General features: G+C 40.1%; 1 protein-coding gene across 4 annotated transcripts in view; it reads right to left on the bottom strand.

Moving 5' to 3' along the window:
* Positions 1 to 20,280, bottom strand: part of PROX1 (prospero homeobox 1) — a 66,236-nt gene extending 45,956 nt beyond the window's left edge. Inside the window, exons 1-2 of one of the 4 annotated variants that reach the window (XM_075267122.1) lie at positions 20,001 to 20,280; positions 12,622 to 14,410 (exon numbers count right to left, since the gene is read on the bottom strand). In XM_075267122.1, coding sequence (XP_075123223.1) covers positions 12,622 to 14,343 — 1,722 coding nt within the window. In that variant the 5' untranslated portion in view covers positions 14,344 to 14,410; positions 20,001 to 20,280. Of the gene's footprint in view, positions 1 to 12,621; positions 14,411 to 19,863; positions 19,973 to 20,000 lie in introns of those variants that run through there. The other 3 variants (XM_075267120.1, XM_075267119.1, XM_075267121.1) reach the window with 3 other exon arrangements.
* Positions 20,281 to 22,091: the final 1,811 nt, after the last annotated feature.

Below are 22,091 nucleotides of genomic sequence, written 5' to 3'. Positions count from 1 at the left end.
GTCCCTCACCTGGCCATGAACATTGTTTGTGTGAATATAGCCTTAATCTTCTGTCTATTAGTGTACTGTCTGTCTGCTGCTGATGATACAATTTTGGAACTTGTAAGAGAGTACCTGAAGGGGTTAAAGCGCGCCTTCAGATGTCACCCACACTTCTGTGTACATATTGTTTGTACTAATGACATTGTGTGCTCGCTCTTTTGTGCGGGGCTGCCCACATTAGGGTTGGTTAATCTGCACCTGTACGACCGCCCCGGGTTATGAATGCACTGGATATCTTTGCAAATGAATATGTTTAATCAAATATTAAGTTTTATTCAAATGCAAAAAGAAACGGCAGCCGGTGGTGGCTTCCCTCTCACTGATTTCCTTGTCGTGCATCTTTTTTGCATCTTAAGAAAAACAGCTCCTGCCGAATCCCAGACATTTGCATTTTACCAAACGGAGGCACAACTGAAGTAGTGTGTGTGGAAGGGACATCTGCACAGGTGAAAACACATCGACTATTCAGATAAGAAAGCTGTCGGAGGATTGGCAAGGCTCCTGCCACAGCGCGCTGCGCCGCTCATTTACAACACCTATTTGTATCAGGTGTTTGACAGATTCTCCTTGGAAAAAACAGGCTCGCATTTAAATAGCGCTCGCTTCTGAGCTAAAGTTCCCCTTACACAAGGACCGTACCGAGAAGCCATTCTGCAGACAATGGGGGGAAATGGATCAATCCCTCTACACCAGTTGTCTGACGTATTGTGATGATGTTGTGGGGTGCATTTGGCATAAGGTCCCCTATTCTGTACACTGCTCACCACATTGTGCGAGGATCGGGGCGACGTATTCATTATATCTCAGACCTATTTTCTGGTGTTATATGGAAATCAACACCAATTCCTAACTGGTGCAGATCTCCATTCTGGCGCATGGGACTGTACCTTGATTTATGAAGAGGAGGACGGAACCTCCTTATAAATCAGCTGTGCCCCTTGGCGCCTTTATTAACATCCTAATAAATCTGCCCCAATATTCTAGTTATGTAAATTTATTTGTATAATAAGTGCACTGACCTACTATTAAACACTGACAGCAAAGGTTGTTTTTGCTGCAAAATATAACTTTTTTGCAAAAGCTGCAGCTTTTTATGGAATTTTTATCTGACCGCAGCATGTCAATGCATCCTAAAGCTGAAACCCCATGTGCGGTATCACGGCTTATTTTGTTGAAGATTTTGCAGCCATTTATTGAGCCAAAGCCAGGAGCGGATTGAGCAGATGGAAGTATAAGCACTTGCTCTATTTTTCTGATTCCTTTTGTAGCCACTCTTGGCTTCGACTCAAAAACTGCAGCAAAATCTGCAACAAAAGAAAAAAGCTGCGTTTCCGCAATGTGGGGTCTTAGCCATAGGCTGGTATCCTGCGGGATGGACTCACTGTGGATCGGTTGCAGGTGGTGCCTAAGATACTGCGACGTATGGTAGCAGGAACATAAGATTTAAACAATTCTCATCAATAATCCGCAAAAGTAATCCGCACCTCAAATTGACCCATGAAGCAGATATTTAAACCGAAACATGGCAATTTAGGCTTTGGGATACTGGTAGCAATTGGGGAAAGAAATCAGCCACCAAATACTCCCCATTCTGGTTGTTTTTTGTCACAGGGTAAGGGTCCAGTCACACGGAGTAACGTGCCGCGTGATGTGGCACGTATACGGCGTGTGAGACTTTGCGCGCCGTAAAAGCTCCCATTGATTCCAATGGGAGCCTGGATCGTATACGCGGCGTTATTTTGCGGCCGTGATTTTGCGCTTTTTTGCGCAATTTTTCTGCAAATAACGCCGTGTATACGATCCAGGCTCCCATTGAAATCAATGGGAGCTTTTACGGCGCACAAAGTCTCACACACCGTATACGTGCCACGTTACTCCGTGTGAATGGACCCTAATATGGACAATTCTGCTGCTAAGGCCTGGTTCACATCTGTGCATGTCCACTTAGGGACCCCCAAACAGAAACCTGAGTATTGCCATGAGTAAGGGACGGATGTCCCGAAACGCGTAGGCTTGTCTGTATTCAACCATACATGCATACTTGGAATTGACCATGTAAGTTTTTCTACATCTTTTTTTTCCTATGTCTGGTACCTATTTTTTATATTTTTCCAATAAAAGTCAAGTTTTACTATAGACCTCTTGTGCTGAAGGAATATTTTTCTACTGGGTTCAAACAGAAACCTAAACCGCATTAAAAAGCGGCTACCTTAGGAAACCCACGGACCCCATAGACTTTAATGGGGTCCATGTGGTTTCCGCATGAAATGCGGAGAAAAAAATGCTGCTTGCAGGACTTTTCTCTCCACATTTTTCAGGGGAATGGAATGGCCGAAACGCAGATGTGAACCAGGCCTAAGCCTAAGGGTACAGTTTCAAAATATGACCACTGCCTAGGAGCAACACCGACATGTTGCTCAACACTAATTAATATCCTGGTATACACCGCTCTTTCTTACGGCTACATTGTTTCCTTAACTCTTACCTCTATGGGAGTTATGGACACAAGATAGAAGTGGAGTATTTGCAGCCTATTCCCATTTCAGGATTGAATGCTATACTGGGATAACCCTTTACATGGTACACTAATCCCCTACCCATAAGTGCCACAGTATAAACACCAAAAAAATCTCACGTATGAACTCTCTTAATGCATGCACAATTTTACCAATACACAAGAGTAATAATCCAAAAAACCGCATAGCCATTAACTGCACAATATGAAAACCAAACAGCATACTGTGGATATAGTTGGTCATTTGGTCAGCCGTCTAAAGGGTATGGGGTTGTCCAAATCAAAAGCGCTGCTGAGGGGGCCATAACCAATAAAAACTTGAGGCCTGTGAATGGCTACTGTGGTCACCTAGCATAAATGGGAAGTCACTACAGACATCAGCCACGGGACCGCAGTAGACCAAAGCTGTTGCGGCTGGAAATGGAGGCACGGGTAGAGGGGAGTAGAGTTTTTTATGTTCAGGGCCCCTTCAGCAGACCTATTAAAGATTAACTATGAAGAGTCGGGCTACCCCTTTCCATTATTCCTAGTCAGTAGAACAATATACAAACTAGTCACCCATTAAGGAAGTCTCACAGGTATACACTAAGACTAATGGACATTGAAACTAGGAAGGGATTCTGCAAATAGAAATGGTGAAAAAATACAATTCTTCTCTCTCTTTGAAATGATTCCAGTTTTCAGGATCTCTAGTCTAATCATAACCATCATTATTCACTTCCAGGTCATGTAATGGTCATACAGTAATGTACCGAGCTGTGCACCCGGGTATCCATCTCATGACCACGACATGTTCTTATCCACTGGAGCTAAACCATGATGGTTCCTACTAAATGACAGCAGAGATCTTGAAAATCATGAAGAATTGATACAACACATATATTTATTATATAACATGTATTTGCAGAAATTGTAAACTCCCCTTTTACGTTGTCCTATTAAACCATAAACCCAAGTCACCTCGACATAACCTATGCAAACCTAGAGGAGAAACACAAAACCCACCAACATAATCCAAGTGTCCAATAACCTGACCTTGAAGAAAGATGATACTTCACAGAATAAGGAATATTTATTAAGAGAAAATTAAAATACAATATTCAGGCACTAACACACCGTGACTAATCTATGACACTGGTCACCGGGTGTTGCAGGTCATTGTATAGTTTCATTTTTGTATACAAGATAAAATGTTCTCCTATATGGCTGTTTTCATGTGATTTGGCTCAGTGAAGTATTTTAGTGCAAAATCGCTGCAGAAACTGTGACTTAACAGTGACATATGGATCTACCCTTTTAGTTATCTGCAGCTTATTATGGTTGATTCTTGTTCTAAACCTGGGAGTGTCACAGAAATGCAAAGCCTTGTGCAAGGACCCTTTAAGGCTGCACATGGAGTCCTTAGGGTTTCTGCACATGATGGAATTTTGTGATGATTTTGAGGTGGATTCTGTCTCAAAATCAGTGTCAAATTCCGCCCTGAATGTGCCTCAATTTGCATTCAATGGGAAGAAGAGAGCGGAGCAGGACAGTGATAAAATAAGCGTCCTCCTCCATCTTGCCTAAAGAGAGTGAAAGCCGGAAGGGAGGAAATCAAAGAGGAATTTAAGGCTTAGTTCACACGTAAATTACGTGTGGCTTATTTTGGCACTGGAAAAAAACGCTTCCTAATTAGAAAACGTTCTTTGGACCTTGCCCCGCTTTTTGTGGAGCATTTGTTTGTAAAAACCGCTTCCAACAAGGCCCATCCCTTAAAGAGAACGGGCCGCAAAAAACGTGTTGCACTCCCATTGAAGTGAATGGGAAGTGCCCGCGTTTACGGCTAGCTCTGCTCATTCCGAGCCGTACACGTGAGCGCTTCCCATTCACTTCAATGGGAGCGCTCGTAGTGAAAAAAGCAGCCCATTCATTTCAATGGGGAGCGCTCATATGCCGGCTCCCATAGAAATGAATGGGAACTGCTTTATATGCGCTGATTCTGAACGTGTTTTAACGTTCAGAATCAGGCAGCATATCAGTAGTGTGAATTCACCCTTACAGTGCTATATTACAGATCTATAGGCAATCAATATGGCAATATATATAATGCTTGTAGGACAGAATATCTCCATAATATGACATGAGGGCCTTGGCATTTATCTAAATGAACTCATGTCATATTATGGAGATATTCTGCCCTAAAAGCATTTTATGTTCAATTTTGAGACATTTTGTAAAGCTTTAAATTTAGGTCTAAATGGTGCAGTCAGATTACTGAGTTCCGCCATCCAGGGAACCCTACAGATTGGTTTTAGTTTAGTCTATTCATTTTTTTCCCCCTCAATTAAGAGACTTGACGGAAAAATATATTCCTCTATTCCCTCAATATCAGGGTGTCCATATCCTGTCTACATGCTCATCAGATGTATACAGCACAAGGTTATTGCTATACATACATGAATATTTTCTTCAGATTCCCTTCTTCTTCATGTGTCATTTTCCCCTGTATCTCTATTATCTATTCCTACTGCCAAAACGATCCCCCACATTGCGATGATGATGTGATGTGCCCTTCTCCCTCTGATATTACTACACACTCATCTGCAATATTTAGGTACATACTAGTGTTTTATGATAAGGATTGAACACCCATATGAATAATCATCTGTTATCAATCCAAATTGCAGGACTTTTCATACAGCTGTGTGAATAAGGACTTTCTATGTTGCATGATACTGATACAAGATAATTCATAATAATTAGGGTTGAGCCGATCTTGAGATTTCAGGATCGATTTTAAAATCCGATTTCCGATCATTTTCCAGTCTATCCCGATCATGAAATTTGCTCGATTGCCGATCGGGATCCGATCTTTCCCGATCGCTCAACCCTAATAATCTAAATGCCACAAAAACAGCAATAGAACTTACCAATGTAAGGTTTGGGTGGGAACACCTGGCATCTCTTTCAGACATCTGTAATACAAATATTACGCCTTCTTTGCAGAAATAAGATGTTTAAAGGGGATGTCTGAGAGTTTAAGAAATTACACTAGCTGCAGCAAATGCTATAAAATAAAACAACCCACTCACCTGTTACTGCACCCACTGGTCCAGCTCTGGTGGTCCCTGACTTGTAGTAGCGGCACGGGCTCTTGGCTATCACTTGCCCATACACAACACATGACTATGAGGCCGGAGATTGGCTGCAGAGGTCATGTCGATATACAGTACAAGGTTGCTTCAGGAAATTGAACAAAGTCTTGAACCACAGGAGCTGCTGGGGATTTCATAGGTAGGTAATGGTTGCTTTTTTTATTTTAGAATATTTCCTGCAGCTTTACTTTCTTACACTCTCAATTTACCTTCAATTATAAAACAACCTTTCGTAGGTGAATATAAGAAACTTTGCAATATATCTTATTAAACAAATCTGTTTCCTACTCTGCTTACCAGACTGCAGTGTTTATTTACATAGAATCACCTCATATAGGAGTCTATGGAGAGGGGAGGGGGAGGAGGCTGTCAACTGATTCATAACCACATTCTGTGCAGTGGTAATGTCTTATCTTGAAGATACCGCAGTCATAAGAGCGCCCTCACTCAGCGTATCAGAGTTTAGCAACTGCAGTTATTTGTGTGTCTTTTCAAGTCTCCTCCCCCTCCCCTCTCCATAGACTTGTATTCAAAAAAGTATCTCGGCCTGATAAATGGAAAAGGAAATAGATTTCTCTAATAATATATATTACAAACTTTCTTATATTTACCTGTATTATTCATTTATGAAAGGTTGTTTTACAACTGGAAGTACACTTTAAGTAAATTACTGAGCTAAGTTTGCCATTCATTTGTACATTGTAATAATTCATGTAAATAAAGCTTTTAGTCTGCATACAGCCCTAGGTACAAACACAAATAAAACGTCATGAGAGCGCATTTATTTATGCCTTATGATAAACTCAGTTATGATAGAAATATAAAAGATGAAAGTTAGTAAATATATTTTGACAACTAAATATCTATCAATCTATCCATCCATCTCCTATCTATCTATCTATCTATCTATCTATCTATCTATCTATCTATCTATCTATCTCCTATCTATCTATCTATCTATCTATCTATCTATCTATCCCATACCTATCTCAGGAAAGATTCTTGTTGGAGCTAAAATGTCGCTTTGGATTAAAGAATCACATAGGTTTTTTTCATATTGGAGTGCTTCCTTTTTGTACTATTTACCTAGTGGATTTTTACCTAATCGACTGGATTTGAGCCCATTGGGCCCATATACATAGAAATATTTTGACAACGAAATCTAATCCAATCTATCTCAGAGGTAGGCAACCTTCAGCACGCCAGCTGTTCTCAAACTACAACTCCCAGCATGCATACCTGCTTGGAACTCCCATGGAAGTGAATGGAGAATGTTGGTTGTTGTAGTTTCACAGAAGCTGGAGAGCCGAAGGTTGTTGACCCCTGATCTATCTCCTATCTATCTATCTATCTATCTATCTATCTATCTATCTATCTATCTATCTATCTATCTATCTATCCATGTAGACCTAAGCTCTTCCCCCCATGTGTTGCAGGTGCTGTGCCGTTTATATATAATATGTTTATGGTGTAATGGTGCTCTGTGCCGCCCCTGAGCTCTTAGTGTTATCTAGATGCGACTAATAATTACATCAGGCAGGAGCCGGGTTTAAAAAGTTACAGCAATGAAAACAGAAGACACTACTTAATGTGACTGGTTTGGGCCGAGCATTTGCATTCATTATGCTCCCAGGCAGATGAATAAGCACTGATGCTTATTATGGCTGTGGTACAATGATAGATGCCACTTCTTCTCAGCAGGTCAGTGTAAATTTATAGCTTATATCAAAAGGCCTCATCTATAGATGTAGCAGAGCTGAGTTTGTAGTTTTGTAATGATTCGGTCTCTGCTGTTTTCAATCTATTGCACGGTCTAATGTTCTACTCATACGACTGACCCGAATTACAACCGTGAGTTTAACGGATCGTGTGGGATCTGTTTTTTTTTTTTTTTTTTTTTCATAGACCCATTCACCGCTGCGAGCTAACTGTTTTTTTTTGAGGTCCAGTCCATGAAAATTTAGAACATGTTTTATTTTTCTACAGCACACGGCCAAGTAAGTCGGCTGTGTGAACAGACTCTTAAGGCCTGATGCGCACTATTAGAACACCCGCGCCTACTAAGTGTATGTTCACATGGCATTGTTTGTACACTGATTTTGCCAAGTTTTTCACACCAGAAACAACGCGGCTGCTGCCTGCTATTGTTTCTCATAGTATGACCTACGGCTCAAATTTTCCCGCAAATTGAATTCCCACGTCGCAGGAAAAAAGAAGCAGCATGACCTATTTTGGCATGGTTTCAGCACCGAAAACAGCGCGGAAAGCTGATAGTTATACTGAATGGGATATACAGCATGCTGACCCCCACCAAAACTGTAAACCCAAGGCTTGTATTTCATTCAAGGGTTCCACAAAAAAATAAAATAAAAAAATAAATGCCTGATTTTTCTACCGCATATTTTTGCCCTGTGAACGTAGCCTAAAACAGCCTACTGTACCTTGTTGCCTGCAGACGTACAGACTTTGTTCCTAACAGTATTGCTTTTAGAAGGGAATATCTCTGACATATAGTGGCACCGATATCAGTGAACCTATAGGAGAGTAAACAGTTCAATAACTAATTCAGCCCTGCTATGCCTGTATATATGAAATGTGCAAGAAAGACGACTCAATGCTGCTATTAGCTCCTGGGCCCCCCCAATACAAGGGCATGACCCATCATACACCATTTTTAATATTGCTGAAAAATATGGCAGAAGGTCCTTTGGACCCCCTCAGACACCAGGGCTTGGTTGCAACTCCCTATAGCTCCCCCCTGAATGGTAGCACTCTTGTATAGGCGTGCAGAATCATATCTAATCACTTTTAGGGTACATGCACATGATCAGGATGTACATGCGAAAAATGTGCACCAAAATCTGCAAAGAAAATCTGCACCAACTGGTATAGCTTTTTAGTGTGGGATTTAATACACATACATAGATTTTGGTGCAGATTTAAAAAAAAAATTTCTGCATGAGAAAAGAAATCGATTTGCAGATTTTAAAACCCATTAGGTCAATTTATGGGTAGAAAAAAAATCTGCATTGTGTACATGAGCATTATATTTCTCATAAGCTTTAATGCTAATGGATTTTCTGCACTGAAATCCGCATTGGATCATCTGAACGTCATCCTGATAGTGTGCATGCATCCTAAAACAAAGTCATGAAAAAAATTGACTTCCTGTGCAGGAAAAAGAATAAATCAACTCGGTTCATATCAATATTGGAGCTCCGGGAAGCCTACAGGAGACACAATGGCGGCTGTGAGGGCCACTACTCGGTCGCCTTATCCAGCTGAATTTTGTATTAATTGTGCTCAGTGGCTTTCTGAAATAATTTGCTTTGTGTACGTAAGGACAAAAGATCTCTATGTAAAGCTGAGCAGAGGTTAATCATGCATAGCAGGCAGCTGCACCGAGCCTGCACAGCAGACTTCTGGCTGCACAAGGGAACTTTATATAGTGCTAACAAATCACTACCTGCGTCCTGAGAACACAAACATGGCATCATTTTCTTCTGTAATAATTAACCTCCTGAAGACGATGAGAGTCATCTGTGGACTTGACTCATACTTCCTCTATAACGGCGTAGGATTTTATTCTCCTTTTTGGAGGAAAGCTGTTTGACGCTGCCTACGTGGAGCACACGACTGTCGCCAGCCTAACTACCGAACACAACTCTAGGCTTCTGTTCTGGGGTTTATAGGATGTAATATATAAGATAGATAACAGACATGCTAACTAAAGAGCCACTTCAGCGTGGGATCCAAGCCCCCAAGGCACTCTTATCCTCAGTACAGTCTCTCTATGGGCCCTATTGGCATCATAAACTGCAACGCTATACTTTAGAGTTACAAATTAGTTCATGAGAATATCCACAAAGAAGACGGGAAAGTGGGAATAAGGTAGTGACAATAGAGGCCTTATCGCCAGATGGATGGGTTAATTTTTATCAATAGATCTATACAGACTGATAAAGACATAGGACAAATACTGTGTATGTACACGGACACCATTATCTTGCATGTATAAACTGAGCGCTAGGGGACATTTTCAAGAAACAAACTGCTAACTTCAATCTTTCCAGGTCCTTACATGGTGCTGAATTCAGAAGTGGAGGTGTAATAGGGTTTCCTTAGAGAAATCTGCAGCATTAGGCTTTGAACACACATGCAGATTTTATTGCAGTTTTATGAGCTAAAGTCAGAAGTAGAACCAGCAGAGATAGAAGTTCTTCCTTTATATTTTCCATTCCTTTTGAGTCTATTACTTGCTTCGGCTCAAAAAACTGCATCAAATACTGTACCTTGTACTGCATGTGTGATTCCTGCCTATGGCTACTGCAGTTTTGGTCCATGTGCTATCCATTATTACAGATCACACGCTACCTAATTTATTTCTGTGACCCCCAGCACAAATCTGTGATCTTTAGGGATCTGTTTGGGACCAACCCAGAGCAGGACCTATACCTATCTGCTTTTGGGGCTCAGCCCATTGATTTAACTAATATGGTTTATGAAAAGCATCTATATGCCGGCTGTTCTGTTCTTCCCAGACCCCTAGGGTCGTGGGCACGGGGTCTTAGGGTCCATTCTCACTTGGAAGGAAGGGGCTATTAACAGGTGGTAGACTTATCTCATTTATGTCCTTGCCATCATAACAATCCCATTCAGATTATAGATATTTATTTCTCATTCAGATACAGAACTGATCTTTCTCTTTTTGGATTTTTGCAATAAATTTGCAGTGATGGGCAATCCTCTGACTTTTTCTCAGGAATGGTGGTGATGCCAGTGGTCAACCATATTGTATGACATGCCCTAGTGGTATGACAATGATACTTTAGAAAGTCCCTGTAAATATTAGGCTCCTGACCTCTATATTTGGTATTCTTTGGATTATGCATCGTGAAGTGTATAGATTCTACCTGGAAAACTGACAACCTGTCACTATCGCATATCTAGAACAATTTTCAGAAATGCTCCAAATGACATGCAGAATTATTGCCAATGAAAAACCTTAAAAACTAATTCATAGCAAAGAACATACACAGGAGAAACTAAACATATCTTACTAAGTGTTGCGAGAAGAATTTATATAGGACGTATGCCTTAATTCCTCAATTTGTGGCTGGCCGGTTTAGTCCACGGCCTCCATATGCAGCAGCTTCCACTTGCCAACATCGTCGGCATTGCAGAAAGTAGAATTTACAAAAAAAGACCATTATGCCAAGTTGAGCTTGTGGTGCAGTGAAAGGACTTTGCCATGGACTGAGGACACATGCTGGCCAGTCACCCAAAGAAGAAGCCTGAAGGCTGATACCACATGTTGCGGATAAGCGATAGTTTTTATTGCAGATTTTGCTGCGTTTCTTGAGCCAACACCAGGAGAGGATTTCTTATTCATTTTGAAAGCAATTCTTGGCTTTGGCTCAAAAAAATGCAGCAAAATCTGCAACAAAAAAAGCATCTTTTGTGCCACTAGTTGCCTGAGCCAAATACAGATGCAGGGTATGTCCGCTGTACTAGACAACCATAGGTGAGCAGCATAAGAGTCATACGTCATTCGCTCTCACCTCCATAGACTTCATTTTTGATCAACCCTTATTATCCAACAATTTGCCACTGAAATAACACAGAACGAGAAATTAAAAACGAAATGTTCTCGCCCTCCTCTGCTAGTTGGGTCTTTGCAGTTCTTACACCCTCCTCCACACGCTATGCAATGACAGGCACAAGCTATCGGTATGCGAGGTTATCACTAAAAATGATGATGTGAAATTCCTGACTGATACAAATCTAACCTCAAGTGTGAAGGTTTCCAAATAAAAAAGTGAAATAATTCTATTTATACATAATATGATCCTAGAATCTATAGAATATCATGCATGTAAAGAAAATGAAATGGAGTAGAATTGATGGATCATATCTATTGTTTATCCAGTGGATACAAGGAAGACGGGAAAAAGCAACACTTTATGGAGTAGGGAGTAATCGTAAGATATAGCTCAGATGTTTTCTAAAAATATGGAGGTAAAAAGCACAAGAGAAAAGTTTCTTCAAAAGCAGATAATGAGGAGTTTGGCTGCGGACAGATATATATGGATTGTCACACAGATTATATATACCGTATATGTTATCACCATACTATACATATCACATACCCATGTGGATACTACTATGTGCCAAGTCTATACAAAGGTTAAGAGGTTTGTTAATGAGGCTTGACATGTAGTACTAATTGTCTTACTTTTATGCTATACACCCCTGTATACATTCTGTATAATACACGTCAACAGTGCCTTGTCTTTGCCAATCACAATCTAACTTTGTAGAATGTTAAGTGAGTTAGGACTATGGCAGTGGATGGCTTTACAATAATTCCTACCATCTCTATAATTCACGTATACATACATATAATGTCTCATTTATACTGAATTCTACTTCATATTTCATGTTATAAAATAGACTAAAGCAAACATAAAGAGGATGTAAGAGAGTATAAGAAACTGAACTACCTGCAGAAAAAAACATTATTGACCAGTTAGTTCGCCAAAGCTCTGGTAGTCCCGGTTGGGCTTTGCTTATTTTTCTGGACCGCTGACTTGCCGTACATTCCCGTGACCATTGCTGCCACCTGCTGACCTTAGGCACGTGACTACTGAGGTCAGTCACTGGCTGCAGCAGTCACGTGGATGTACAGCAAGTCAGCGCTCCAAAAGAATAAGCAAAGACCACCGCTGCATCAACGCAGGAGAGGCAGCGCATTTAACAAGTCAGTAATGTTTGTTTTTTTGTAACACTTTCCGCATCTAGTTTAATTTCTCAACTCTTTTTATCTGCAAGACAAAATCTAAAAGGATATAATTATACGGAATAAGCTAAGGAAAAATAACCAATTCAGACTCTTTACAACCTTCTTACGAAACGCTTTAAAAAGGATATTGCACTTCCAGAGTAAGGTGAGATATCAGACATATCTTGCATGTCTCCACACTCCGACTTGATGAAAGACAGAGATAGCGCTTCCGTGGAGCTTGGTGGGTGGGCTGGGGAGCACGGATGATGGTTCATATGGTGGGATGACATCTTGGTCCTCAAACTGGTGGTCTCCCTAGTCAAGTCTAAGGATTCTGGGGATGATCTGTCTTTTGCTTGAAAGGCTGATGATGGAGCACCCAATGGGTTTTGAAATGGGTAAGCCATGAGTGGAAGAGGGAATGGGGGACGGAAAGAGGGTGAGAAGCTGGCAGCTGCGGAGAGAGAAGACTGATGTAGTGAGGGATGGTGGCTACCGGGTGGAGGCCCAGAGGGAGGCTGGTCATTAGAATTTTTTCGTACAACTAAGGGCAGTGCTTCAGTTTGGTCTGCAGAACTAGGCATCTGAACACCACCAAACGTGTCCAAGGGATTTGGAATGATGACGTCGCCAAAGCACTGCAGACGTTGGTTGGTGGTGTGGAAGTTATGGTTTTCTGCAGTCATTGCAAATCTTGCCTGAGGAATCTGAAGGGGTGGGAAGACCTGAGGAAGTTGACGTATGGGTTTAGCAGAAAAGACCTTTACCACCGTGTCCACTACCTGGGACATGGCGGTATTGAGTTCTTGCTTTAGTGTTTCTGCCAGATGTTTGCCTTCTGGATGGAAAGTGCTATGTAAATGATCTTTGTCTTTAGGTCCTTCTCTTTTCTGTTGATTATCTGGTGCCATGTCATGCTCCCTGATAAGGGCTCGTGCACGGTCAATGAACTGCCCAGGATCTAAGTCAAACATTTCATTGTCTGACCTGCCCACAGAATCCTGGGCTCTAGCGTCTATCATCTCAGAGTGCAAACTGTCTTCAGAGAGGTTGCCATCTTCATTATTCTCAGAATCAGTGCTATCATAGATCTGGTAGAACTTTTCCTGCAGCTGGCGCAGCTGTTTCTGCATGTCCTCCAGCTGCTGTTTCAGCTGTCTACGCTCTTCTCGCTTCTGTTCTTTCCTCGCTGAAACCAGCTGCTGGAAACTCTGCTGCTGCTGCTGCGGCAATTTTTGCTTGCGCTTGTTCTCTCTATAGCTTTCTCGGGGACTTATGGACCGAGGGGCTCCGTCTCTTTCATTTTCATTGCCCCTCATTGACACATTTGGGGAATGGCTCATACCTCTGATTATATTTTCAACCCGGGCACGCTTTGCTCTCAGGTGTTCATCACACAACCGATCTATTTCAAACTCTCTCATCGAAGGCCTGCCAAAAGGGGAAAGACACTCTTGGGGGCTGTCTCTTGAAGAGTTGCTGCACATATCCTCCTGATGTATCTCTGAGCCCGTGCTGGAGAGCCCACTGGTTTGGAAACTGGGCTCGGTGCCACCATTTTTGTTCATGTTATTTTTCAACAGCTGGGAAATGATGGTTGCTCCTGGAAAAGGCATCATTGCATCTTCATAGGAGTTCGCCCTCTTTAGCAGCTTGCGGAGTACATTCGACTTCTCCCCATCTGCATGCTGCACCACTGAATACTCAACATCCTGCTCTCCACCTTGGGGATTCATGGCACTGAAAAACGATGCTCTTGCTTTAGCAAAAATTGCAGATGCTGTCCCTACAGTCCTTTTCACTCCAATGTCAACTCTTCTTCTCTTGGTCTGCCTGCTTAAGAGGGCTGCGCTGTCATGGTCAGGCATCACTGGACTGTTATTGTGCCATCTTCAAAAGCTTGTCAGCTGGGCACAGCTCGAGAATCCTGGGACCCTGGCCAACAGAACAAAAGGACTGATGAATCATTTTCTTTAAATTTCTCCAAATTTCCTGACCTCAATCCTGAATAAAATGCAAAATGCATAGGCTTTGGGATTTATGGCACATTACAATTATTGCAATTTATTATGCACTCTGCTTGAAATGAAACATTTTTAAATATTTCTGCTTCACTGATTTAAGATGGATTAAGATTTAAGAAAAAAACAAAAAAATAATACACCAACACAAAATAAAAACTGCTTAGGCACCAGTAATGTGATTCTTACACACAAATGCTTAAAAGGATACCGCTTTATCTCCTAAAGAAATAGTAGTTTGTAAGAATCTGGCCGCAGACAACCAATTGATTACATTTAGATATTAAAAAAGGAAGATGGAGGAATAGATGTAAGCCTTTTAGTAAGATGGAAATAACTAGAGACGCACAACGCATTTCTGTGCCCAGTGCACTAAAGATATTGTGCCTGGGACTGAAGGATTTAGATATTTCATTTCTGTAAAAAGTCTGCTTTATGCTACTGGGCCGTCTACGAGATGTTGGTGCCTGAGCAATTTTCACCATTAAATTTTTGAGTATTAAAGCGGAATTTTAAATGATACAAAAAAAGCAATTTAAAAAAATTCATACTTCTGGCTTTAGTTCTTAACATACATTTTAACTTTGTAAGGCATCAAAATGCTTGAAATTGTCAAAATTGCAGCCTCTAGTGTAATAATGAACAGGTACACGCTTAATGTACAAGCAAGTAAGTGTTAAGAATTACTGCAAAGATAGCATCGGCCATTCACAGTTACGTATTAGCATTAGTGTTAACCGCGTATATTTCCTGTTTGTTAATGTAAAACCCCTTTATAGCCTCCTAGACCTTGTGCATAGGTTTATGGGAAAGACTATTCCTCTCTCGTTCCCTAATTGTGCTACAGATGCCAAGTGACATCATCTTTGTCCATCATTTTGTCGAAGACGCATATTTCCTGGAAACTGCACAAAAAAATATATTCGGGCCAATGAAACAGACCTAGTGTGAGAAAGGAAGATGCTCTGACTTCTTCCAAAGAGTCATCGTTTCCCTCGGAATAAAGTTTAAGACAGATAACATACAGCCCAGAGTAACTTGAGACTGATGAACTTGTGACGTCGCACTAGCAGACGCCCTTGGCTCTATGTTCTCTTTCTCTATCCTTCCTTGGAGATTGTGTTTAGCAAAAAAAATAAAAAAAAATAAAAAAAAAATAAGCAATTTTTTCATGGCGCGTTTATCTAATATTAAACTATGCATTTGCTTAACAGAGCACATCTTAGCAATTATAGGGTATATTGCCAAAGGCAGCCTGCAGACTTTTTGGAATTGGTCCCATCTCTTTCGGTTCACCTGTAAAAACATCTACGTGCTCCCTAGGACTGCATCTGTGGCTAGTTTTAAAGGATGACTATTCATGCAAATAAGCATAATTTAAGCATGACAAAATCATCACTATCAAGACAGTAGTCAGCAAGAGCCTGCAAAATATGGCTCACAATGTAGGTGGAATTAAAGGTGCCTGAAGTAACCTCATGGAGGTGGTGGTGGTGACCCAATGCTTTATTAACAGAACATACTAGCTGTATACTGTACATGGAAAGCTGAAATGCGTCAGTGCATATTCCAGTCAAATATTGTGATTGAAGACAAAACCGTAGCTGGAAATTGGTTATATAAAAAAAACTACATTTCCTAGTAAAAGGGATCTGGCTCCTCAGGCCTAAAGTCAACTCTGTATAAATCATATACTTTGTACAAACTGCAAATATGAATAGGGATTAACGTTATCTAGTACAAAGTATCCTTAATGTTACAACTATTTCTTTTTTGTGATTGAATGGCGAAACTTTTTGCCAATGACTACACCATCTCATAGGTAGTAAGTCAACACTGGTAACCCTATACGTTTATATGAAGAAAGCTATGTGTACTGTATAGTTCATGTAATGCTAACATGCGATATTCGCAAATGACCATGATATTCAATTTGCTTAGGTTGGGAAAAAAAGCTGAAAGCAATAATTAATAAAAATGTGTAAAAGGGCGCGATGGTTTAACTGCTTGTTTTGTTCAGGTTTCGCAGCTGTTGGCCAGAGATAAATTGTACCATTTTAACTACTTGTCATTTGTCAGTGTCTCTTAAAAAAAAAAAAAATGTCAATTTTGATATTATGAAAATCAATGACACTAAAATATTCAAAGAAGCCAAAATACTGTAACCAGGCAGTGGAAATAGTTAATTATTATGTTGCTTTGTTTATAGTTTCAATGATTATTAATAGTTTCTGTTATTTTTTTCTAATTATTTTTGTGTTGTATTTTCTTTGGTGAGAAATCGTCAGATATAAAGTTATTTAAAAAGTTATTTTATTTTTAAGAATAAGATAACGCAATGACAAAAAGTAAATGGAGTGACCTTACTATAAGGGGATGTTTTATTCAGAAATGATAACCTTGGGGCAACAAGGGAAAATGGTTAAAAAAATAAAAAATTATTTTAAATGCGGAAAATTTATATATATATATATATATATATATATATATATATATATATATATATACATACATATCCGTCCTAGACAGTGGCATTTTTTAAAGTCGCTGAAAAGTATTTTTGAACTTTGCTGTTTTATGCAAATGTTATCATAACACAAGCCGAGGAATGAAAATTGATTTTGCAAATTTTAACACAGGTTAAAATAATTTATTCCTGTACCTTGTTTGTTACAGTATATGTGGTGTACCTGTCTCAGATGAGAGGGAATAGATACGTATCAGATTCAACAGGTAATTTTTGCACTATTTTGCTGAATGCAGAATATATATAGTCTACGTATGGGAGGTTTATAAACAGTTGAATATATATATATATATATATATATATATATATATATATATATACATATATATATATATATATATATATATATATATATGTAGAAAACTTTGTTTCTCTCTTCTTATTTCTGCAGACCACTGCGTATTTATGTCACATAAAGGGAAAGATGAAGTTCATTTAGGATAGAGCTAATCTAGATTTATCAGGTTTTAGTTCTTTACCTTCGTAATTAAAGCTTAAATGGACAATTTAAAAAAAAATAAAATAAATTAACTTTTTTTTGGTAAATAACAGCACAATCGTCCTCGTCTCTGTGGTGGACATGGCAGCTATGGAGATATTCAATGGGACTGGAAATGTTTAATCATTTTGGTTAAGAATTTATTCCCTGTAGGTCACCCCAACACATATCTAGAGGAAAAGGGGATAAATGTTCAATTTCTAAACCCGAATGTTAAAGCAGAAGTTATATAAAATGATCAAGGCCAGGATAGCCGCTGTCTCCTATAAGACATTGGAGATTCCCACAGTTTCTTAATACTATCACTCCTAGGTGTGGGCAGAAGGGAACGTCAAAAAATACTTCTTATTGGGTGACAGAGGGCAGAATAAGGGTTACTTCCCTGAAATTTCTAACATCTAAGGTCATGTGGAAAATAGAGCTGCCATAAAATGAAGTGTAAGCCTATTCTGTTTCATGATATTTTACACCTTTATATCTAAAGTTCCTCCATGGATGATTAATAAAAAGCAGAAGTATTAAATGTACAAAAGGACATAGAAGTAAAAGGTGGAACTGACACAGATAAGCGGCTGCTATTGTAAAGGATCAAATACAGCAAACATTTCAAGGTAAACTTAGAAAACAGCCAAAGCCACTGAACTGCTTAGTAAAGGGGCTGGAGGAGACCATGTGCGGAGCTCAAGCAGCAGCATCTACACATGGTTATATTTACGTCTATGTAAAGGAGGTAAATATATAGAGCAAACAGTATAAAAGACTAGCTAGGAATGGTACAAAGTATCTGCAGTGACATTAAAGTCTACCATACATTTATTATCTAACAATGGAGACTCCATGGTAACAAATGGAGATATTTGATGTAGTAATTACTGTCAAATAAACAATACGAAACAGAACAATGATCTAAAATACAATATTCATAGAAAACAGTACGTAAAACAACCTCATAATAAAAGCAATTCAGTAAGTTGTGACAGATGTAAGGACACGATAACGCATCATTCACAACAATCTAAGATCGCCTTCAGTCAAGGTAAACTTTTTTGCGACAAACCTTTGCCCATGACGGCAGCTCCTAACATGTGGTTTCACTTTAGAAATAACATTTTCTTTCCATCACTTCATGACCATTAATAATGCAGCCCCAGTACTTAGTATGCAAATAAAGACTGACACAAAATATCTCACCAGGTCTAATATGAAAGTCCCTGAAGTCCTTAGTTCTCCTTATCTCGAGCCCATAAATTCATAAAGCACTCAACAATAATAGTTGCCTGGTAAAGATTCTGCTGAACGAAAAGTTGCACCTGTCTCTCTTGACACAGCGCACCTGTCTTGTGTTGCCCATGCGCATTTTGTTATGGTTTTACAATAGCTTTCCAGACAGAGGAGAAGGAGAGGAGGAAGAGGAGGAGGGGGGGTCAAAAAAGAATATAAAAAAAATCTTTCAAAGCAAATTAGTCATCAGTTGCCTTCAAGTAAATTTTACCCTTTCTATGAAAACAACTTTAAAAGAGTGTGAGAAAATCAAATATGTAGAAAATAATGGAGTATATAGGCAAAGAAGAAGAGAGGGGGCGCACAGACACACACAAGGGGGATGACAAGTGATGGCGAAGAAGCGGAGAGCATGCAGGCGAAACTTTCAAAAAGAAAACAGTAGCAGGACGAGAGGTTCAGCACTGAGCAGTTCCCTACCGGAGCAGCGTGTGCAGCCTGGGACTGGAGAGCGTCCCCAGCAGCAGCAGCAGCAGCAGACATCTCACTACACAGCGGACCAATGCAGCCTTACACATATGCTATTCTGCCACAGCATCCCTAGACAATGCTATACACGTGAAATTCATCCTTAAAACAACCCTCCGTTCTTCTAAAGAACTTCAAAGCAGTTCCTTACCCTATGGGGCCGCACTGTAACGCAGGCCACCAGTTTCATCCCTATCACAATATTATCCCCGCACGCAACCAATTCATAAAGTGGACGATAACAACAATAATGATAAAAAACCTCAGTCTATTCCCAAAGCCTAAGAATTGGAATTTATTATTTTTTTAATCTGCACCTTCTATCATTCTCACAACGTGATCTCCAGGATCTTTAACTTTGCTTGGAAGTGTTGATGAAAAAAAAAAAAGGGAAGTACAGTCTCGATCCATGCAAATAACAAGCAAATGATACAGGACTATAAGAGACCACCTTTGCACATAGAAAACAAAGAAGTGATGAGGTCGACAGCGCCTAAAATAAAAATCGAGATCAGAAATACAACATTGCATAGAAGGCGTCAAACAAGCCTAGTTACAATAAAATAATACAGAAGGCAGGAATTGCACTTACTCCAGTCACCTCCCCTGACGAGTGAATTTCTGCAAAGTTCCCATTCCGTGAAATTATTCAGATAGTAAAATCCTTAAGGACCTAGTGGCCAGAAGTTATTTTGGGATAAGCCAGTGGCAGAAGGGTTATATACTTACTCAGTGAAAGCGAGGAAACTGATCCTGTGTGCCGGTGAAAAGCAAGGAGCCTGGGCTACTGCTGATGAATAGTACAATTTGACAAGGGAGGGAGAATGTTTGTGTGTGTGTCTGAATGACTAAAGGACAGAGTGTATGAGTACGTATGTGTGTGAGTGAGTGTGTGTGTGTGTGCGCGTGTGTGAATCTGACAGAGAACAAACAGGAGGCTGAGTGTAGAGAGGCAGCGAGGAGAGCGAGGAGAGATCTTTTGTGCTGCTCTCTCCTTTGGCTGGCTGTAATTGTATTAGTTCTGCAGGCACAGCTCAGCTGAGGCTCCGCGCTACAACAAGATTTACTTTAAGACACAGCTGGAGGAAACAGGAAGACTGAACGTCACATTCTGAGTGACGTAAGGGAGGGGGCGCACACCAATCAGGAGACAACTTCAGAAGCAAGGTGGGACAGTCAACTTGGAGAAGGAGGAAAAAAAAAAAAAAAGAGGGGGAATTCAGATGGGGACAGAAGAGGAGGATGAGTCCAAGCCAAGCTTTGTTGTCGGCAGAAAGGATTGTTTTTAATAAATCACGCTTTTAGGAGATCGCCGTATCAAGTAGCGAACGAGAACGAGATGGCGATTTTTAAGGCTCTTGCTATCAAGGCGAACTTGAGGACAAAACTTCGGCAGGGGTCTGCGTAAATTCACACATCCGAGTTGCACGTTTGCAAAATTTTTTGTCGCCTTTATCTTGGGTTGTCAGTCACGTTACCATCGTAGCCAAAATTTAGACAGTTCACTGCACGTATATTTACCTTCCTATGCAGAAGACATGATCTATATAATATAATGACACAGATTTTTAGTTTTCCGTGTCTTACATGTTGGGAGCGTACATTCACATTATGTCGTGACAAAAACTCAAGAAAAAACTACAAGTAAACCTCGTGTAACCACTCAGATGGATGGTGTTATATATTATCTATGGGAAAGGTGTGTGTTCGGTCCTAGAGGTTTAACTGGCAGATGTTATACCCTAGATTATCTGAAGTGAATGACATATTGTCATCTGTCTCCCTTATCTCAGTCGCAGTTAGGAAGGTTTATAGTTTATTTTTGCACTTGTTCACATCTCTCTGGGCTCGCTGGTGATAGAAGGCGAGAAGTAAAGCAGCACTGTATACATAACCAAGCTTGTAAGGAACGCTATGCTGTCATCTCTCCAGCCGCTCATTGCTTAACCACAATTGACATCTCTCATTCTGCTTCACAGGACCCAGCAGACAGTGACTGCTCCTGATCTAGCAATTACTGTGTAATATCTGATATATTGAGTTACTGGAGGAATGTGAAGGAAAATCGTATAGAATGATGCTGATATGTAGAATATGACAAGTGTCTTCTCTTGTATCAGTGATACTGCTGTCTGGGGCTTTGAGTGAAAGAGGTTACACGGTAATCACAAGTCTGTGTTTCACGTCAGATATGTCAACGCTTCGGTATTCGGCTGCAGTATCTTACAGAAGAAAAGTCTGTGAATAACTAGGATATTGGAGTGATTGTAATCTCACATCAGGAGCTTGCTTTAGTATCTTTGATAGATTGCAGTTTTCTACTTGACTAATAAGCAAATTAAATCATAAAAAACTTGTAATGGCAAGGGCTGGCTTCTGTAGGGAACAATGCAGACTGTCCAGCTACAGATAGGAAGAGTTAAAAAAAAAATCTTCAGGATGTGGCTTGTGTTTGAGAAAGTTTAGGTGATTTATACTGTGTTTCATATTGTCTAAAACAAAAATGATCGGCACAGAGTATATGATTTTACTTCCCTGCTGTATAAGGTGTATACGTTTTTATTACTTCTTGTGTATACCTGTCGTTCCCTTTTTCAGTCATGGCTGTTTTATACACACTTGGTGATTATATATAAATGCAATTCCTATTTTAGCAGACTATTCGGAGTAAATATTCCTATGTATAATAGTGCCATAAAGCCTCACACAACCTCTGGGCAACTCCTAGGTGTAATAATACTTGGCACTTCCCAAGTCCTGAATAAATTTGGTGACCCAGCGTCAATAGGTGACTAAGAAAAAGGTAAAACTGGTAATGAT

This window comes from Leptodactylus fuscus, chromosome 3 (genome assembly GCF_031893055.1).
Source record: "Leptodactylus fuscus isolate aLepFus1 chromosome 3, aLepFus1.hap2, whole genome shotgun sequence".
Lineage (NCBI taxonomy): Eukaryota > Metazoa > Chordata > Amphibia > Anura > Leptodactylidae > Leptodactylus > Leptodactylus fuscus.
Note: the sequence above shows the minus strand (reverse complement) of the source record. Positions and strands in the feature narration are given on the sequence as shown.